The sequence below is a fragment of the Myotis yumanensis genome, unplaced genomic scaffold (genome assembly GCF_028538775.1).
Source record: "Myotis yumanensis isolate MYYU_CA2020_CCGP unplaced genomic scaffold, mMyoYum1.0.hap1 SCAF_14, whole genome shotgun sequence".
NCBI classification, from domain to species: Eukaryota; Metazoa; Chordata; class Mammalia; order Chiroptera; family Vespertilionidae; genus Myotis; species Myotis yumanensis.
In genome coordinates, this window is record NW_027223765.1 from 24,223,376 (window position 1) to 24,245,422 (window position 22,047).

Below are 22,047 nucleotides of genomic sequence, written 5' to 3' on the forward strand. Positions count from 1 at the left end.
CCAGGGTGAGGACGAATATACTTCAAATTAAATTCTTTTTCCTTTTTTCTCTCCATCTTTCTAACAGCCTTGTGAAATCGTCGATTTCATCCGAGAAAACTGCCGTAAGTTGTTTGAAAAAGGCTCAAAAGGAGCCAGTGGTGTGAAAAGAGGATGAATCATGGATTGGGGACATAAGTCACTGTGGATTTGACTGAGGTTGGGAGGCACCATTGTCCATCATGAAAGGCTCCTATAGATAAATATATTTAGCTCGGTCCCCATTTGGATAACTAATCTTCCTCAATGTGGCCTTAGAAATGAAATGGTCAAAAGGCGTATCATCTCAGTGGTGGGGAAAATTCCACTGTATGGTATGGTAGCCCATGAAATGCAGTGATAATTGCACTCCTGCACGACTGCATCTTGGTGTTTCTTATCCCAAAGCAGGCAAAGAGAAGCTTTGTTCTTTTGTTGTTGTTTTTAATCTTCACCTGAGGATGTTTTTTTCCCATTGATCTTTAGAGAGAGGGAAAGAGAGGGAGGAGGAAAGACAAAGAGAGAGAAACATCGATGTGAAAGAGACCAATTGATTGGTTGTCTCCTGCACACACCCGACCAGGGCTGGGGATCAAGCATTTAACTTGAGCTACATGACCTTGACCAGAATCGAACCCGAGACCCTTCAGTCTGCGGGGCCCATGCTCTAACCACTAGGCAGAAGCACTGCCATGGAAAACATACCACTACTCATGTGAACTAACAATGTCCTCTTTTCTCTCCAAAATAATTTCCCTTCCAGCGTGTTCAGCAGGTAAATAATATGTTTTTTTCTTATTCACTCAAATCTTCACTTGTTAGAGGCATTGCAGAAAATCTTAAATCCGTGTTTCCATGTGTCAAGGTGTTTCCAAGTGCCCAGTGTTCCCGACCGAAGTGGTCTTTGCCTTGGACATGTCAAATGACGTCTCCGACTTGGATTTTGAGAGGATGAAAGACATTTTATTGTCTCTGCTGATGAAGATGGAAATAAGCGAGAGTAACTGCCCAAAGGGTGCGAGAGTGGCCATCGTTTCGTACAACAACAAAATAGATTACCTGATTCGCTTCTCGGACTACAGGGGGAAGCCCGCCCTCCTCCAGGCAGTCAGGAAAATCCCCCGGGAAAGGTCATCGGGCAGTAGGAACCTTGGGGCCGCCATGAGGTTTGTGGCAAGACACGGATTCAAACGTGTGCGCTCGGGCCTTCTCATGAGGAAAGTGGCTGTGTTCTTCCAGGCGGGCTGGGCCTATGATGCCGAGTCCGTCAGCACGGCCACACTGGAGCTCAGTGCGCTGGACATCATCCCTGCAGTCATCACCTTCACAGAGGAGCACAGCCTCCCGGATGCCCTGGTGGTATGTGGGGGAACCCCTGGGGGGCAGGGGAACTGGGTCAGTTAGTACATGTCCTTACCTCTCCATCAAGGACCACAGGAGGAATGAGAGCTGTTCAAGGGAAGAATTTCCCAGAAATTGGTGTGTATGCATGGAGGGTATATTCATTATGGACTCTACTATTAGTGCTGGCTGGCCATTCTTGAGCATATACTTCGTGCTATGTACCTCACAAATTATTTAATTATCCCCCAAACTCTGTAAGTTAGGTTTATTGTATATCTCCATTTTCAGAAATAAGAAAATGGAGGCTTGGAGACGTTAAGTCTGTCATTGAAAGTCAAGTATCTAGTTGGTGGCAGACTGATGTCTGCCTTTAGAGCTTATGTTGAACCACGGTTCTAAGTTGTTGTGTGGGGGTCCACAGGATATAATTTTCTTTTCTCACTTGGGTCTAGAAAATACATATCCATAGAGGAAAGCAGATAATGTGCACCAATTTTAAGTGAAGAGCTGGTTGGTTTTTATATGTTTACACCCCCATATATGTGCTATTGGCTGGGGAGTCCAACTTGGGGATGAGACCTTACACTTCTCAGGGCAAACCTTTACAGTTTTTATAGCCCTCTGAAATCTCAGCTGCTGCCCGGGGGCGGGGGTGGTGGTGGTGGTGGTGGGGGGGGGGGTAGTGGGGGGGGGGCAGCCCTTTCACATACCCTTCCTACCAGTCTCACTGTGGCTTCTTCTGTAAATCCTTGGTTATAAGACTTATTTTCGGCTAGTCTTCAGTTGGTTATTCAGGTTGATTGCTCTATATTTTAATTGTAATTCCAGTTTGGTCTTGGGAGGAACTGAGTGTAACATCCACCTGCTCCACCCACCGTCTTGGATCTAAGTTGCTATTCTCTACTTAAGAGCTTCCCGGAGGCTTATGAGTGTCAGGTTGAGCCATGTGACATTGCCAATATTCAGTTGTTTTTGACTGGCAAAAATGGAAATGTCATATAATTTGACCTAATAGCTAATGACTTTGGCTGGGCTAGACTACTTCATTTTCTTTGGAGGTTGAGTGTGCAACAGCAGCAGTAGGTGAGAGATTTTGTTGACACAGCTGTGAATATACTTCTAAGAATCAATAGATAAAATTGCGACAGCTTGAAAACTGATGGAAAGGATGGACAAATATTTTGGGCTTTGAGAAACAAAGTTAAAATGCAGAGGGTGCATTCCTTGTTCAGGACACGTCCTTTTTGCCTAGCACAGTGGTTCTCAACTTTCTGGCCCTTTAAATACAGTTCCTCATGTTGTGACCCAACCATAAAATTATTTTCGTTGCTACTTCATAATTGTAATGTTGCTACTGTTATAAATGGTAATGTAGATATCTGATATGCAGGATGGTCTTAGGTGACCCCTGAGAAAGGGTCATTCGACTGCCAAAGGGGTCGAGACCCACAGGTTGAGAACCGCTGGCCTAGCAGGATGTCTGGACAGGGATGGGTTAGTGGGGATGGAGGCAACTCTCAATGATCTCCTGAGAGGAGGAATAAAGGCAGAGTATAAACAAATAATGGTTTACATTAGAGATGTAGGTTTTGTCTTTTTCATCAATAATGAGGTGACTTTGGAAAAGTCTCTTCACCTTTCTGAGTCTCATTTTGCTCAGCTCTAAAATGGAGAGGGTCACAACTAGACATTATCTAGGCTTCTTGCCAGGTGTAACTATCTGTTTTCTGGAAGGCATTTCCCTAATGATCGGAGAGTGATTTGTAGGGTAAAGTTAATCCCTCAAATGCTCATCGGTGCTGCTGTCTGAGAGCAGACAGTACTTGGATCTGATGTAGAGATGATCCTTCCCCAAGAGGTTCTTGCCCTCTTCGTTGCTTTAGGTTCCGAGTAACAGGATATAGTGGCTTATGAGAAGAACTTGCCTGCTTACATATTCATGGACCTCATTCCTGTCACTTCTATCTGCTCTCCTCTCCATTTCTTGGACATATTCTTGCCCCAGGATGCTGGGACACCACTCTGTTCCTTAAATTTAACAATTTAGAAAGGATGTTAAATGGTGCTTGCCAGCTCAAATGTAATAAATGACCTCATTTCTGGTGATATTAGCAAGGAGATAAACTGTGAAAACGAGAACCGCCTTTCGGGGCCTTTTAGAAAAATCTTCATTTTGTTACAACTGGGCATATTGCAACCTTAACGTCCCCTATCCTGGGCTCTATTTGTAGGGGAGTCCTGTTAGGAGAGTGTGAATATCCTGTGACTTTTCTTCTGCCTAGGGCTTTCCTTGACTATCTGTGGAGATTTTGTCTTTCACCTCTATATTATTTTATTTTTCAGAACAACACCCAGATGCTTCTGGCAAAATGATGGTTATTCAATTTGAAACAATTATATAAACAGATGCCCTAACGTCTCAGTCCATTTAAACATGCTTGGAGGCTGTGGGTATATTGAAAAGATTCTTTAAACCATCCATTGAGTCCTCTCAGCCCTGGATAAAACAGTGTTACAGCATTTGGACTATGTGAGCCTAATCCCATTGTCAAGAAGTGTCCAAGGGTCTCAAAACATGACTTCATTCACCCAATTTTTTAAAAGTTAAAAACCAGAGGATTACAGGAAAAATGCAATTTGTGTGCCAGATTTCCAATTTAATTTTTCTTTATAAAAAATATAGCATATGTTCCCTTGAAACAATACCTCAGAAAATAGCTCATGTTTATTGAGTCAGGCTCAGTTCTAAGATCTTCCCACTTATTGATTCACTTAATCCCAGTGAGATAACTATTAATATGGGCTCATGTTTTAGATGATGAAACTATGAGAAGTTAACTTGCTCAAGGTTTGGAATTCCCATTAGCAATGAGGTTTTTATTCAGAAGTCAAAAATAGGAAGAGAGTTTAGAAGTTCAAAGTTCTTTCCATACATTAATTTATTTTATCTTTACAACCATACTATGAGATACATCTATGAACTGGCCCTATTTCTATTTGTGTATTGTTCTTAAAAAAACAAACCCTGCCAAAACCGGTTTGGCTCAGTGGGTAGAGCGTCGGCCTGCGGACTGAAAGGTCCCAGGTTCGATTCCGGTCAAGGGCATGTACCTGGGTTGCGGGCACATCCCCCGTGGGAGATGTGCAGGAGGCAGCTGATCGATGTTTCTCTCTCATCGATGTTTCTAACTATCTATCTTTCTCCCTTCCTCTCTATAAAAAATCAATAAAATATATTTAAAAAAACAACAACAAAAAAAACAAAACAAAAACAAAAACAAACCCTAAGGAATGGATTTGGATTTCTGACTATCATGAAGATAAAAAGTAAAATGAGGTTTAGAAGATGAAAATACAGGGGTGGGCAAAAGTAAATTTATCTAAGTTGTGAGTACACACAATCATTCTTTTTTTAAAAAAGATTTTTTTAAAAAATTGATTTTAGAGAGAAAGGGAGAGTGAGAGCAAGAGAGAGAAACATTGACATGAAAGCATAATATCAATCGGCTACCTCCTACATATCCCCTACTGCAGTGGTCACCAACTGGTGGTCCGTGAGGTCCAAAAGGTTGTCGACCGCTGCCCTACTAGGGATCGAGCTCCCAACCCAGGCCTGTGCCCAGACTGGGAACCAAACCAGCAACCTTTCAGTGCACATGATGATGCTCAATCACCTGAGCCACAGTGTTCAGGGCAACAGAGTTTATTCTTGTACTATTATTTATTAATTATTGTATTATTTATTTGTATTACAACTGCAAACCTACTTTTGCTAACCCCTATGTTAAGAGGAAGGCCAAAGAGAATCTGGGTTTTTTAAAAATGTTGGTATAATTTCAGAATTCATAAAAGTTGATATATATACATAGTTTTTTCTTTTTCCTTTCTTTTCTTTCTTTCTTTTTTTTTTTTTTAAAGAAAATACTGGGTTGTCCAGACAGGTCCTTGCTGAGGCCTTGGGGACTGCTGTTTCCTGTTGGATTGTTACTCCCCTAAAGCCAGGATCAGCAACTGAGGAACAAATTAGGCAATGAGGCTTCAAACTATGGCTTTGTCTCCTATGTTGTTTGGACATGTTACTTAGCACTGGGACCTCAATTTATTCACCCATAAAATAGGGATAAGCTCACAGGTTTGCTGTGGGAATTATAAGAGAATAGAGGCCCAATGCACGAAATTCATGCAAGGGGCTTGGCCCTCACAGCCCCAGCTACCTCAGCTTTCACAGCCTCGGCTTCATCCAGACAGTCATTCTGCTGTTTGGTCTAATTAGCATCTTAGCTCTTTATTATATAGGATAGTACTACAGGGACATCTGACACGTTCTATGTGCATACTCAGTGTAAGCCATTATTATTACCATCTTCTCAAGGTCCTTAAGAGGGCGCCTTGGCCCAGCAACTGTTAAATTGGATAGCTTTTATTTGGTGAATGCCTATGGAGTTCCAACCGCCATGCTACATGCTTTTCATGTCTTGTCATCTTAACCCCTCACCACTCAAAATGTCATCCTGGGACCAGTCACAGCAGCATCACCCAGGTGTGTGAGACATGCCAAATCCCAAGCTCTACCCCCAATCTAATCAAATTGGCCCTGTCTGTGTTTTTAATAAGATCCCCAGGTGGTTTGCATAAATGTTAAAATTTGAGGAATGTTGGTATGATCCCAATCATCCTACAAGTTAATAATGCTAGTCTACATTTCCAGAGGAGGTAAGGGAAGGTCAGAGGTGAAATGACTTGTTCTAAACTACATCGTCCTGGCATTGGCTTTCCCATATGTCTGGTTCCCTAGTCCCACCCTGCTATCCAGCAACCTCAATCCAATGCTGACCCCTAATATTTGCTGGGGAGTCCAGGAAGACCTCATGGCAGTCTTGGTGGGACCACGCCAAGTGGCAGGAGCCCAAACTGGACTCAAGCTCCAGGGTCAGTCACAGGCTACATGACTGTTCTCTTCTGTGTCCTTCTCTCATTTTTTCAGTTCTCCCTCCTTGTTCCCTGAGCCCTTACCTCAACTGGATGCCAGATTTTTTTCTAACTCTCCCTCCTTAGGGTCCAGTTAGCTCTTCCTCTGGCAAATTCTCCTCCCCAGCACTTTTTTTCTATCTCTCTCCTCCCTTCTGTCTAAGCCCAAAATACCCCCTTACTCACTCCCAGGAATGAACATTGTCCCATGGCCTCTGGCAGCTGAATACAACAGCTGAGACCCTGTGGGTCTCTCTAACTCAGGGCCTATGGAGAGTTTTTTAATAGTGAGGGCTCAAGTTCCAGGGTTGCCTATATCCTTTCAGGAAATGTCTTTCTGTTCATTAAAACAAAAGAGGGTGCTAATGTAAATCCATGTGCTTCATCTTCTCAAACCCCTTATACTCCTGTCTTTAGCATACAACTAGTCCCTATAGAGCACAACTGGATATTCTATATAATAAAAGTCTAATATGCTAAGTGTCCAACCGTTCAACCGTTCGACCAGTCGCTATGATGTGCACTGACCACCAGGGGACAGATGCTCCAGTAAGTTAGTTTGCTGCTGGGGTCTGGCTGATCAGGACTGGGCAAGGTGGCCCTATTGGCCCTGATTGGAACTGGGCAAGAGGGGCTGGACATGCTCTGGAGCTCTCCTGTGGTCCCTTCCCAGCCCTGATCTTTACTGGTGGGGTCCCTCGGCCTGGCCTGTGCCCTCTTGCAATCCAGGACCCCTCAGGGGGTGTTGGAGAGCTGGTTTCAGCCCGATCCCTGCAGGCCAGGCCGAGGGATCCCACTGGTGCATGAATTGATGCACTGGGCCTGTAGTTCAGGAAAAAGTTGGTTGAGAGAATTACCAAAGGTGCTGATTCAAACTTTAGTAAAGCTTTGAACCTTGAGCAGATCACTTGGTTTGTATTTGAGGTACTTAATTTTTGAGATTTCCTTTTCTGGTGCTGATGGGAGTTTGCAGAAGACATTTAGAGACTGTTTTCTCTCCTCACTCTGGGATTCCCTCCTAACACTGTCTCTCTGCTTGAAGTTTCTCAGGAATTATCTTGTCTAATTCCTTATCAGTGACGAGGACCATGCTGGCAAGTTCAAAGTCCAAGTAATTAAATGTTAATGAATAACAACTAAATACAAATGAATCTATACTGAATCATACTTTCCCTATGGACTTCCATTATGTTTTTGAATACTTGTTCCCACAATTTTATTTTTGCAGGAACAGGAAAAATTTAAACATGATCATAAAATTATTCTTCCTAAGAAAAGTTTTGTGGGAGAGGGAGAGAGAGATAGAAACATCAATGATGAGAGAGAATCATTGATAGGCTGCCTCCTGCAGGCCCCACACTGGAGATGGAGTCCACAACCCAGCATGTGCCCTGACGGGAATCAAACGGTGGCCTCCTGGTTCATAAGTCGATGCTCAACCACTGAAACACGCCAGCTGGGCAGGAAAGTTTTCACAAAGATGCAAGTTTTAAAACTATTCCAATTCATTTGAATTTGGTCATTTTCCAACAAACAGAAAAACAGATGCACAAGTGCATTCTCTTAGCTGCTCAGAGAATAAGGTAACACAGCATCCTGAACCTGAGACACGTACAGAACACAGTCATTGTTGGAACAGGAAGAAAACGTAGCAGCATCGAGTCCTATCCTAAAACTCTGTTGCTGAGGAAACTGAGGCCAGAGGCTTGTCCAAGGTCACATAGCCAATTACAGTAGATCAAAGACTAGGACCTGGGTTCATGACACAAAATCCATTTGTGCCACATAAACTTTTTTTGTGAATCACTCCTTTGTACACACTTGGGAACTATTTGAACTTGTTTTGAAGTTCTTCATACTACCTTAAAATTCACATAAATTCTACATTTTAGAACACACTTCACCCATGTTTCCTGTGATTTGAAGATAATGTATCCTAACTTAGCATTTCCCCACAACTCTTGAAGTAAAAATCGATGCTCCTAGGGTTATCTAGTCTTCTCATATCTCTTGGAGCCCTGTCAGGGATCCTGATTTCAGAAGCCTTCCAAATTGCCTCATGTGATTTCCAGGAAATCTATCAATGTGTCATATGCGTGCCTACACTGTTTTCTCTGATCCGTGGTTATTAATTAGATCCATTTGGTTTGGTGAAGCAGATCTGAATGAATGTTGAATGTTGGCAACTCTGCACTCAGACTTCATGTTAGCCTCCTCCATCTGGCAGATGTGCCTTCAGATGTGCTGTGTGGCTGCACATTGGAGGTGGGTGTTTTCTAATCTCTGGGACGTGGGAGCCTTGAGAAGAATTCTATAGGTAACCTGCCTACCTCTGGACCGTTGTATATGCTGTTCCTCCATACTATAATGCTTTTCCCTGCTTCTTTGCCTGGTAAATATCCTACTCATTCTTTCAGAAGTGCCAGATGCTGTTATGTTCATCAGGGTCTCTCTATCCTTTTCCCTTGAAATTAGTCTCCCCTTTCTGTGTTCCTAAAACATATTATTGGACCCTTTTCTTGAAAATGGTTTGTCTATCTTTCCATTTAAGCTCTTTGAAGGCGTGACTGTGTGTCATTTTTTAAAAAAAATCTCCATATGGCTTGTGAACACTTTTATGTAGTAGCTGTTTAATGAGTCTTGGCTGAGTTGAATTTCTAAGTCAGGAAAAAGCATAATTTAGGTTGCCTTTGTCCTGTGAAGAACAAGAGAGGATGCATCTGGCCTTCCTTCTAGGAGACTTAGGAAAGTTCCCATGTTTGGGTTTTCTTCTTTCTTTTTTTGTGTTACATTAGCATAAACAAAAGTTCAACTCTTTATATTTCTTTCCCCACAAGGGTTGCACTCGAATGTTTGGGATATACTGCAGTCCTAAACAGAAAGTGTAAAGAGGTCTGTGTGGAACATATGCTACAGAAAGTTCTTTTTCAAAGCAAGCCTTGCCTATCTGACTTTCTGAGGGCCAGCATGACTTCTTCATATGCCTGGCACCTTGCTACCAGACGAGGGTCTCGAGCTTGCTTGGTCTGGGCCACAAGGATGAAGGAGGAGAAACTGACCTTCAGTGGGGCTGTCTCCTATATGATTTGACAGACAGTAGACAGAGATTGGACATGACTAGGCCTAGATATCCACCTCCTTACAAACCACACCTCAATTCCTGAGAGAAACAATCTGAAAGCATTTTTAATTTCATCATGAGGTGAAAATTCTGCAAAAAATCTGTATTAGTCAGGGCAGGTTGACTGTGGAACGATTCATGCCTAAGGCTCAGTGGCTTAATACAATAAAGTATTATTCTGCCATCTAGCACCAGTGCACGCAGGACTCTGGGAATGTGTGAGGGGAGGTTGGGGGGTGTTGCTTCAGCCATTTTAGGACCTGGGCTCCTTTTATACCCTCATCATACCCATTGGCCTCAAAGCCTTCTTCTGGATCTTCTGCACGAGGCCCACGGGAGCAATGGGGGATAGTGCATGCACTAGAAATGGCATACGTCACTTTCACCCACATGCCATTGGTTAGACCCCGATCCTATGGTCCCACTGAACTGCAGGGGAGGGTGGGAAAGGTAGTGGAGCTGTGGCCCTAGGAAGAAGAGGGAGTGGGTTTGCTAATTATCTAACCACTTGTCACATGGACCTTGTTGGATTTATTGTTGCTATTATTTACTTTTAAACCTTGATATCAGTTATTAACTAATCCTAACTGGAAAGGTTAAGTGAAGGAGATCAACAGATTTGCCATCCCTGCCAAACCTTCCCTGATTCCTCCTCATTCTTGCCTTCTGGCTTTGATATGTCTCAACTCTGAATACCAGGAATACTCTGGAAAGGCCTCGCTTAGGTAACTGCCTCTTTCCAACCTAATGGTATATGACTTATATAACCACCTCCTTAAAGGGAGGTGCTGCCCATGTTTATAGCTCTCACCACACTGCATCCTGCAGACTGTGGACAATCACTAAAGATTTATGGAATTTATAAATGATCGAACCCTCAACTCCCTGACCCTCATTCCAACACAACATTACACTGATTGGGGTTATACACATCAGGAGCCTGAAGACCCCACAGCTCTTGTATCCACAACAATGACAGTCCAACCTCCAGGTTAGAACCAGAGAATTAAATGACTATTAATAATTGTAATAGGTAATGCCAATATATAGATGAATATAATGTCTATATATGCCTATATTAATATATATTCATATATAGACTATTATTTAAAAATGTATAATTATATTATTTAAATTATAATTATATTATTTTTAAAATACCATATTAATATTTTTCTCATCTGAATTGGAAAAAAACATGGCCTAAACTTAATTCAGTAAATGACAAACTTGTGTGTGTGTTTGGATTAGATGGATGGAACCAACAGATTTCACCTATTCATCTGGGAGACCAAGAGCCAGCAGGACGTGGAGCGCATGGCCCGCTGCGTTCTCTGCTATGGTAAGCATGGGCAGTATTTCTGATCGGACTGATGTGCGGAGAATAGGGTGAATTAGTTGGTGGCCACAAGCCAGATCTGTTCTGCAGATGTCTATTTTCTTGGTATGTGCAGAGTTTTAGAATCTGGGAATTTCCTGGTAATTCTGGATTAACAGTTTTTCTTAGGAATTCTGAAAGTCACAGATGTTGAGTTCCCATGTGGCCACAGTCAGCCAGAGCTGAGTTGTGCCTATCTGCTTTATTTTTATTTTTATTTTTATTTTTTTAATATATTTTATTGATTTTTTACAGAGAGGAAGGGAGAGGGATAGTTAGAAACATCGATGAGAGAGAAACATCGATCAGCTGCCTCCTGCACACCCCCCACTGGGGATGTGCCCGCAACCAAGGTACATGCCCTTGACCGGAATCGAACCTGGGACCCTTGAGTCCACAGGCTGACGCTCTATCCACCGAGCCAAACCGGTTAGGGCTGCCTATCCGCTTTAAATGGGGCAAGTGCCTTTTAATGCCTCATCTCTCCTTCCCCTCCCTATTGTCTTACCCCTGGCCTGCTCTGCTTACTCACCTGTCCTGCCAGGTTCCTGTAGATGGCTGGGCTTGTGTTCCTTCTTTAGTGGCACCTTAGTGTGAAGGGCAGACCATGGAACTAGGAGTCAAGAGTCCTGGGTTTAGGCCTGGATTTGCCATTGACCACCAGTGGGATATTGGCAGGTCATTCAATGTCTCTATCTTCAGCCTCCATCACTCTGTCCCACATGTCACACTAGCCTGTGCCAGAGAAAATTTTGTGCTGAAACCCATGCACACCTATGTGTGGAGGGTACTCATCCATCCCCACGTCACCCAGGGCTAGAGTCCTATTGCTGAAATCAGAAGGGGATTTAATTGTTTCCTCTTCTTGATCCACATTAAGGTGTAACACTGCCGTGAGAGATGTGGTCCTGAGAGCTTGGTCAAATCAAATGCAGGCATTGCCATTGGCAGAGTGTGTAACAGCTGATAAACTGCTTTCACATCCATCATCTCATGTGACACGTTGTCTCTCTGGACTTCAGTTTCCTCTCCTGTAGAAGCATAGACTTAGCTGGTATTTATTGAACTTGAGTTTTTCCTTTATCAGGCATTGTTCTGAGCAGTTACATATATATTGAATCATTTAAAAAATTTAAACCTCACAAGGTAGGTACTATTATTATCGTCACTGTCCCTATCTGACAGATGTGGACACTGAGGCAGTAGGAAGGCTGAGTAATTTGCCCAAGGTCAGAGGTAGGACCTGGACTGAACCAGGAAGATGTCTATGAACCTAAAAATGAAGAAGCCATATGGCCCAGTAGTTAAAAATATTAAACGTGGAATCATCGTCTCAATTCTTTCTTCTGAAAAATGGGAATTTAGGTATAGCGCCCATCTGTGGCTCTTGTCAACACAAATAGCATTTAGCAGCACCTGTTCTTACCAAGGGTCTCGAAGTGTGTTTGCATGGAAAGGAAAGGGATGCCTGGTAACTCTGGCCTCTCCTGCCCTTCCTTTCCAGACAAGTGCCGACCAGCCCCGGAGTGCAGGCCGGGCACCCCTGGACCCCTGGCGGTGGACGTGGACGTGGCCTTCGTGGTGGACAGCTCCCACAGCGTCGGCGCCGATGTGTACCAAGCCGCGTTGCGTCTAGTGGACACCACTCTCGACAACCTGGAGGTGGCTGCGCAGCCAGACGTGTCCCTCCACGGGGCTCGCGTGGCTCTGGTGATGCACACGACTCCAGGCTTCCGGCCGGGAGCAGGACGGCCCCCTGTGCGGGAGGCTTTCCCCCTGACCTCCTATGGCCACCGGGCACAGATGCAGAGGCACATCCGGGAGGCCATGGGCCACCCCCTGCAGGGTGCCCCGGCCCTGGGCCATGCCCTGGAGTGGACACTAGAGAAGGTGCTCCTGGCAGCCCCGCTTCCCAGGAGGGCACAGGTTCTCTTCTCCATCGTGGCCAGTGAGACTAGCAGCTGGGACCGGGAGAAGCTGAGGACTCTGTCCCTGGAGGCCAAGTGCAAGGGCATCACTCTGTTTGTGCTGGCCTTGGGTCCCGGCGTGGGAACCCGTGAGCTGGCTGAGCTGGCTGGAGTGGCCAGCGCCCCTTCTGAGCAGCACCTGCTGCGCCTGCAGGGGATCTCAGACACAGAGGTGGCCTACGCCAGGCGCTTCACATGGGCCTTCCTGAACCTCCTACAAAGTGAGCAATCTCTGAGCACGGGGGATGCCTGGGTGGGCTGGGGTGGGGAGAACTACTTGCACAGCCTGGTATTGGGCGAGCAGGTGCCCACTGAACCTTCATCCTTGCTGAGGTGCATGCAGTCTCACAACCTCTGTGGAGACCCTAGAGGAGCACCCCGTTTCCTGAAAACCCTGAGCTGCCATTGCCCTGACACTGTGCCCAGCCTAATGTTGGTTTTTTGTCTGGAACCTCTCAGCTGGTGGTTGGGAGGCCTCAAGTGTCCCCCCCACCTCTCGATTTTCTCATTTACCAAAATGAAAATTACAATCTCTTTCTGATTTGTGAAGCCTACATTCAAATATGTGCATGGAGGAGGTTTGAAAGCACCAGTGCTGTACAATTAGAAGGCACAGTTGTTGCTATTACTATTTCCCAGAATCCAGTGGTGCATAATAGTGCTTCTCAAATTTTCACATGCACGTGCATCTCCTGGGGAATCTTGTCAAATGTAGATTCTGATTCAGTAGGTCTGAGCTGGGGCTGGGATTCTGCATTTTTAACAAGCTCCCAAATGATGCTGACGCTGGTAGGCCGTGGACCACGCTTTGAATAACAAGAGTATATGACATTTATTTTTCTGGGACTTGCTCAGGTTGGGTGGATGGAGCCAACAGGGAAGGTTGAGGGGCACACTGACAGAGCACCTGGGCAGGAATTCCTCCCCATCTCCTGTCTCAGTGTCCTCACCTCCTATCAGAACCAAACTAGTTGAACCAAACTCATAGGCAGCCAGTACCAAAGCTGTATTCCTAGCATGATAATGGAGATGGTTGGGATTTGGGGGTGGGTATTGATCTGGTCACATTCCCAGGAGTTTGTCTTGGGCTCTGTCCACCACTGCTAATCCCAATCAGGTCATGTACAGGGGGCCTCGATGTGACATGTGAGGCCTTGCTGGGAGACATGAATTTCTCAGTTTATAAGAGGGTGTGATCTCCTGCTGGGAGCCTTGAGGGACATCTGCCCCTCAGTGAAGGAATCAAAGGGAGTCTGATGGACAGCTTAGAAGTACTGACACAGCATTGTGCCTCTCCAGTTGGTGAGGTACAAAGATCAATGACTTGGTTCTAGTCCTACTTTTGCCACTAGGGAGCTGTGTGACACCAGAAAGGTCAGTGAAGTACTCTGAGTTTCTGATTTCTTATTGTTGTAGGAGATGGAAGAGAGATTTGCAATATATGGCTGATGGCTTAGTGATTCTTTGAGGGAGACGAAGGCTGAATGAATCACTTTTCTAGTCTATTTTAATTTCATTTTTTATTTTTTATGTTTTATTATGTTATGTTGCACTTTATGATTTGATTTTTTTTATTATGTTATGTTTTATTATGTTAGGTTTCTTTTATGTTGTGATTTTACATTATTCATATGACAGTGTGCATTTTATGTTTTCATTTCTTTAAGTTTTATTTTTGTATTTGTGTTATGCTTTGCTTGAATTTATTTTACATCTTTTTAATTTTATGTCAATGGATTTTTGTTCTTATGTTTGTTTCATTTAATTTTCATTTTGTTTTGCTTTTTATTTTGCTTTATTGTCTATTTTACTTTATTTTATGCTTTATTTGATTTTTATTTTGTCTTTGAAGTTTTTGTGTTAATGGATAATATTTTTGTTTCTATGCTTTATTTTACTTTATGTTTAGTTTATTTTCAAGTTTTATATTATTTTATGCTTTATTTGATTTGACTTTATTTTTGAAATTTTATTTTTAGGTGGAACAAACCAGTACCCACCCCCAGAGCTCATTGAAGAATGTGGGGGCCCCAGCCGCGGGGACACTCGGAGGCAGTCACTTATTAAGAGGTAGGCTGAGGATTAGAGCTGAAGTTGTCCCATAGCTCTGTCCCTTGCAGGAGACAACTCCCTAGAGAAAGGTCACAGGCAGTGTCAGTCCTTGACCTGACCCAAGCTACTGGAGCGAGGATGCTCCCGTGTTTGACAACCCTGATATGATGTGTCTTTTCTTTCCTTAAGAGTAATACAGGACCAATATAAAACATTGAAAGAACACATAAGTGTATAAAAGCAAAAATTAAAATTTTCCATTCCACCCCATCCCCATCTTCTAATTGTCCCAGAGGTAAAGTAAATAATGCTAAACATATTGTTGCTACTTTTGCCCAAATGCCTCTGCAAACCTAAGAAGGTAGCTAATGTGATAACAAAATCTTTAGGAAATGCTCAAACCCAAAGCTTTATTGAGCTCAGCAGTATCAATTGGAAAATGAACGTCTCAGTTCCCATGGTCTGGTTACACGGTTTGACGTGGGTTGTTTTTATGTAGGCTGCCCAAGCGCCAGCGTGGCATATCTGGCTTTGCTGATGATTTGGAAGCACTTGAAGCAACAGATTTTTTTCTGAAGGAGAACAGAACAGCAACGATGACATCTGTAACTCAGCAAGAAGCACTTGAAAATTATGAAAAGAATGGCTATGCCACTGAAGAAAACAAACAAGAAATGTCTGCAAAACAAAAAAATGGAAGAGAAGTAAATTCAGACACCACTTCTGGTAAAAAAAAACACACAACTATTCCTTACTCCTTAGGTTGAGTTAAAAGTCTTTTAAAAGTCTTTATCTTTAAAAAAATAAATCCTGTGTACTGTGTGTGTTAGCTTGCAAATTTTGGCTTTTATATACTTTCCTTCCAAATACACAAATTCATGTATGCAGCTAAAGAAATTAGTTTAAGAACATATACAAGAACTAACTTTCACCTGAGTGAGCTGAACAGAAGTTATTTCAGGGGGTATGATGGGAGCACACCCTATGACATGTCTGTATTTCATTGTGAAGAAGCAATGATCTATTGCAAAAGCGGCAAACATGCTCCCGACCTTGAAGGAAAATGCATTGGCTTATAGAAGCCTCCTTCATCTATGAGTGGCCACATAGGTGCCGACCAAGTTTCAGGAACCTTTGGGTTCATCTAAAACAACTAGCGATGATTTAGGATTAGAGCCGGTAATAATGCAGATACCATGTGACCTCTTACATGGGCTCAACAAAGTGAGCAAAACAGTGACCACATTAGAAAGAGATTTGGGAGGATTTGACTGTCAAGTTTTTAAAATGCAGGGGAAAAGATGGCTGGGAGAATTTCTAGTGAGTGGTGTGGATAGTCCTGCTTAGATTAAATGAGAGATAATTGCCCGGAGGTTTTGAATGTGCCTAGATGGGTCTCTCTCTGGTGCTGCCAGCTAAGTGGCCACATCTCTGTGGCTCAGTTTTATGATCTGTAAAGTGGAGATTGTGTGAATACCTATCTCACAGGGTTGTTTTGAGGATAAAACTTGTTAATTTATGTGTTTGCCACATAACAAGCCTACAACCCAAGGTAGGTATTAAAGTGCTGATATGTCCTACCGCTTAGGTTCCAAAGTAAACAGACATTCAAAGGAAATAATAACAAAACCGATGGACAGAGGAGTGGTCACGCCCAGCAGCATATTTTATCTCCTTAGGTGAAAAATTAAGGATAGAACTTATCCTGTTGGTCATTCTGTTTTCAGTATGTAATATTGTCAGGAACTTCACTAAGGCAGTTATTTTCAGTCTTGGCTGTAAAATGGGAATCTCTAAAAATTCTCAAAGCCTAGACTGCATCCCAGACCAACTCAATCAGAATCGCTGGGCGGGGGAGCTACGCAGCAATTCCACTGAGCAACCACGAGTGCGAACCATTGCTCCAAGGGGGCCTTTCCTACAAAGGCAAGCTGAAAGAGATGGAGGAGAGCGGACAGGTCATCCAATCCAATTCTCTTCACAGACAAAAACTAAGGCCTGAGGGTCCCCCACATTTCTTACCCATTCTGTAACTTGGCTGTGGCCAGTCCCTCTCTCATTGCATTCCAAGGCTACTCTCAACCTTCACCACCTCTCCCAGTTCCTTCCTGCATGTCTCTTTCTCTAGCTGATGCCCATATATTTTTGCTTTCAAAAGAAAGAAAAGTGCCAGGTGCCACTTCCCGTGTTTTCCTGCACTTCAGTCAGAGAAGAGCTGTCCCTTGTCTTCAGCTGTTCCCACTGACAAAAAACCCAAAGGGCTCTTGACTTGCGCTCTTTGGAATGGGGTCTCTGCTGGCTGTAACTTTCTTCTTCAAACACTCTCCTCTCTTGGCCCCAGAGATATTCTCTCCTTTTGTTCTACTTCTGATCAGTCCATCTGGGATCCTCTTTCCAGGTCTAGCCCCACAGAGAGAACCAGGTTTCATGAAACCTGAAATTTATACACTCTAAGGGCCTTCTTTAAGAAAAGCATATAAAATTGTTAAAATTTAATTCAAAAGTGAATATTTGATGGAAATGAGGGGCCCTGAAGCTTAGGCTTCACGAATTTGATGGTAAACCTGCAATGCCTTCCCCAAGGTCCTTTGTCAATCTTCCAACGACTCTACGTGTCCTACAGGGACAAGCTTTCCCACCAGGACTTCCACTAGCCCCTCTGTACTGATGACTTCAAATCCATACCTTCCATCTTTGACTCTCTCCTGAGCTGCAGACCAGCTTAGTTAACCGACTGCCCTCCAGATGGCACCATTGCACATGCCCACAGTCATCTCAGAAAAACTCAAACAAATGCGACTCATCTTTCCCATTCAAACCTTCTTCACCGTTATTCTTTATTGAATGAACTTCCATTGACCCAGGAATGGAAAGCTAAAAACCAAACATCACTAATTTTCTCCTCTCCTCTCCTCCTGCCTCCAACTGGTGACCACATCTTCGTGTGACTTCCTCCTCAGCTTCTCTCAGATCCATTCCCTTTGCCACAATCTTCCCTTTTAATACCTTGAGTGGAATTGCAATGCTGTCTAATGAGTCTCATTTCTTACAGTTTATCCTCCTTCCTATTCCATTCTGAACACCAAATTAAGTTTTCTAAAATGGAAATCTGATCCTGTCATTTGTCTTCCTTATTTCCCAATGGTTTATATTACAGGGGTGGGGAACCTTTTTTCTGCCAAGGGCCATTTGGATATTTATAACATCACTCATGGGTCACTCAAACATAGCAACTTAAGTATTAGCCTGTTATATTCGGTGAAACATTTAATTATCTCACCCCTAATGCCTGGGCAGGGCCAGACCAAATGCTTTCATGGGCTGGACGTTCCCCTGGTTTATAAGATAGTGTTCAGATGCCTGGATAAGGCACACCGGCCTCTGTGACTAGACCTTGCAGTGTCCTCTGAGGCCTACTGGTTGCCACTTCCCTACATATACCTTTTGCACTATTTGCAGTAGCCCTGATCCCCTGTTCTTTATTCAAGGTCTCCATGCCTTTGTTCATGCTCATCTGTCCATTTGCAGCCTCTTCACAGTATCCACCTGGGTTACATCTACTCATCTTTTAATACTCAGGTCAAGTTTCACTACTACTTAGAGTCCTTTCTGGCCCGCATGTAGTCTTAAATTTCCATGGCCTCCTTTGTGCGCCTGCATCTTAAGCTAAATTCTTCCATGGTACCTGCAACCTTTCGTTGCACGTACTTGTAAAGAATTGTCATAGAAGCCAGGCTGATCTTGGTATAATTTTCAATTTCAGTGCTATCTCCAAAGCACACAGATCTACTTTTTGGCTTTCTCCTCCAAGAAGGGCTACATCATGAGACATATTATCAGTAGCGAGAACTAGCCCAGGCGTATTGCAGTGTCATCGTAGCTGTTCTTCATACCTAACCAGTGCTCTCCTTTCTCTTCCCCTTTTCTTCATTCCTGGATTCACGGACTTGTTTGAGTAAAACTGATTGCTGCTGCAGAATTCTTCTAAGAAAGGCAAAAGTTAACGCACTTGGTAAAAACAATGCAAATGTAAAATTGGGGCACAGCGATAATTGCTCGGGAGAAAACTTGTTTGACCCCCAATGCCATATTATACTGACAAAAGAAAACTTAAGACTCTAAGGCTCCCTTAGGTTTCACAGAATACCTTGGGGATAAGTAGTTTAAAGCATTGAGGATTGACTTTCCTAAAGCTGTGCTGACCAATGACATGAGCTATTTAAATAGAGAATCATTTTAAATTAAATGAAACTGAAAATTCAGTTCCTTGGATACAACAGCCATATTTCAAATACCCAATAGCCTCATAAGCAGTGAGTACTCTATTAGTACAGACAGAATATTTCCCTGATTGTAGAGGGTCATTGTAGAGCGCTGCTCTAGAGAAATCATCTAGGAGAAGCAGCCCCTGGTTGTCTCGCCAGTAAATGCAAGGGTGGGGCTTCTAAAGCCAAAAGCCACAAAGTGTCACTAGAAAAAGTAATGATTGATTGATTGATTGATTGATTGGAAGAGAGAGAGAGAGAGAGAGAGAGAGGTGTAAAAGAGAAACATCGATCGATTACCTCCCATGTGCCCTCTGACTGGGATCAAACCCACAACCTAGTTGTGTGCCCTGACCAGGAATCGAACCTGAGACCTTCTGGTGTATGGCTTGACATTCTAACGAACTGAGCCACCCATCCAGGGCAAAGTAAGGATCTATTTAAACAAGTCCTTGGCCTGTCAGATTGGAATCAGTTTGTAATGGTAGAAATTAGTGTCCGCTAAATGCTGAGCCCTAAATCTATTTGTTGGACCCAGAGAGTACAGTCAAAAGTTCACCACTGGACTGTTTTTCTGTTGACTCTGATAATATTTTTGGAGGAGCATTTGTTCTGGCTCCTTCTGGGCCCTCGCTGCTTGTTTTCTCCCCCGTCCTTCCGCCCCAAGTCAGAGCCATGCAGCTGGCCAATTCCAACGTTCCTGTTCAAGGCGTAGGACAGTTCGTTACCCCACTAAGAGTGCATCTCATCCCCTTGGGTCCGGCGCATCTGGTCACTCCTTCAAGAGAACTAGTCTGTGCTGATTACATTAATGGGGGTGTGTAGGCAGCTTCCCAGGAACAGACCACAAATTTTAACTCTTGCTTTCTGAAGCAAGATATCTCCCTTATTCAAGAGCCATTGGAAGGCCCAGGGAAACTGGAGGATACCACTATTCTGTGCAGTGGGGCTGACCTGAAAGGAAAACACCTGGAAAAATTAATGTCTGATTTAGAACCCACTGTATCCCAGATTTTGCTTGGTTGTCACTGTTGATTCCCAACGGTTTCTTCATTTTCCAGGAACATCATGTTTTTCTTTTAATATTAACTTCTTGGGTAAGTGTCAAGGTGCAATAAATAATAAATAAATTGTGTTTGCTTAGGCTATTAGAATGCTTTGAGAGGAGGAAGCGATTGAGATGGTTTGAATAAAGAGGGAAATAAGTATAATAAACAAGTAAGGAAGTCTCAGTTTCAGAAAGATTTATTTATTCATTCATCCACTCACTCATTTATGCATTGTCGGATGTATCTGACATGTGTTAGGTCCTGTGCAAAATAATAGCTGAAATTGTATTACACCTTTCACATAGGTTATGTGACACCTTACAACAAAACTTGTGAAGAAGTTTTTATTTAAAAAAATATTGTTCATATGGTCTAGGAAATTGAGGCTCAGAAAGATTGTTCCTTGCTCAAGGCTACACAACCAGTAGATAGTGAGGCTAGGATTCATTTTCAGGCCTGTGACACCAAACCATCGCTCCCTTCCTGTCATGCTCATACAGGAAATTTAACCCTCTGCATTTTTTTGTGTGGCAGGTCCCTGTTTGATGGATCCAATGGAAGGCGAGTGCCAGGATTACATCCTGAAATGGTACTATAACAAGGACAAGCAGGCTTGCCAGCAATTCTGGTATGGCGGCTGTGGGGGCAACGCCAACCGGTTCGAAACGAAGGAAGACTGTGAGGTTCGGTGTGTCCCAACACCCCTGTAGAGCCAGGCAGAGCCTCATCACTGTTGCCTCGGTCTTAATCGCAGATGAAATCGAGATTGCCTTCCTGAGCCAGTGCCGCAGCTCCTAAGTGATGAAGCCCTCTCTGCAATCTCAGGTCGATTCCTAACCCACTGAACTTTTTCCTGCCAGCAGAGGACTTGGGAAAAATGATTTGCGATTTGAGAAGGACTGCATGCTAGTAGTTAAAAAAAAGTAGCTGAAACTTTCCTGAAAGTTATTTAAATGATGTAGAACTGAATGGTAAAGAAATTTGAACTTGGAAAACATTAATTTTTTTGGCTATGCAGCAAAAGAGAAATCAATGTATGCAGTCAGTAAAAACTAATTTGGAAGGGAGTTGAAACTTGATTTCTTTTTCACCACGTGAAAAGCTGGAAGTATTAGTCAAAGCAGAGGTTTGGAAAAAGACACATGTAATGTGAAATTTCATCCTGACTACCTAGTGTGAAAATAAAGGCAATCTCGATGAAATCATTTGGTGTGACACCACGTGTGATGCCTGCTCACTGCAATCTGTGCTATTTTTTTTTAGCTTTGTAGTACATTTTATTTTTATTTATTTATTTCTTAAATTCTTTATTGTTTAAAGTATTGCATATGTTTCCCTTTTCCCCCATTGACCTCTCCCTAGCCACACCCCACTGCCCACCCTCCCCCCAGCACATGCCCTCACTCCCCTGTGTCCATGTCCATTGGTTATGCTTATATGCATGCATACAAGTCATTTGGTTGATCTCTTAACCTCTGCCCTCACCCTCGTCCTGGCCCCCCCCCCCTTCCCTCTGAAGTTTGACGGTCTATTCGATGCTTCTCTGTCTCTGGATCTATTTTTATTCATCAGTTTATGTTGTTCATTATATTCCACAAATGAGTGAGATCATGTGATATTTATCTTCCTCTAACTGGCTTATTTCACTTAGCATAATGCTCTCCAGGTCCATCCACACTGTTGCAAATGATAAAAGTCCCTTCTTTTTTATAGCAGCATAGTATTCCATTTTGTAGATGTACCACTGTTTTTTAATCCACTCATCTGCTGATGGGCACTTAGGCTGTTTCCAAATCTTAGCTGTGGTAAATTGTGCTGCTATGAACATAGGGGTGCATATATCCTTTCTGATTAGTGTTTCTGGTTTCTTTGGATATAGTCCTAG

The 22,047-nt window shown here is 43.3% G+C and overlaps 1 protein-coding gene across 1 annotated transcript in view; it reads left to right on the forward strand.

The window, feature by feature from the left end:
- The window catches only part of LOC138992387 (collagen alpha-4(VI) chain-like), a 111,586-nt gene extending 90,219 nt beyond the window's left edge, over positions 1 to 21,367 (forward strand). The window contains 8 exon segments of the mRNA XM_070391119.1: positions 68 to 104; positions 782 to 793; positions 884 to 1,377; positions 10,703 to 10,793; positions 12,334 to 13,017; positions 14,776 to 14,866; positions 15,348 to 15,574; positions 20,697 to 21,367. Coding sequence (XP_070247220.1) covers positions 68 to 104; positions 782 to 793; positions 884 to 1,377; positions 10,703 to 10,793; positions 12,334 to 13,017; positions 14,776 to 14,866; positions 15,348 to 15,574; positions 20,697 to 20,872 — 1,812 coding nt within the window. The 3' untranslated portion in view covers positions 20,873 to 21,367.
- The last annotated feature ends 680 nt before the right edge of the window (positions 21,368 to 22,047 follow it).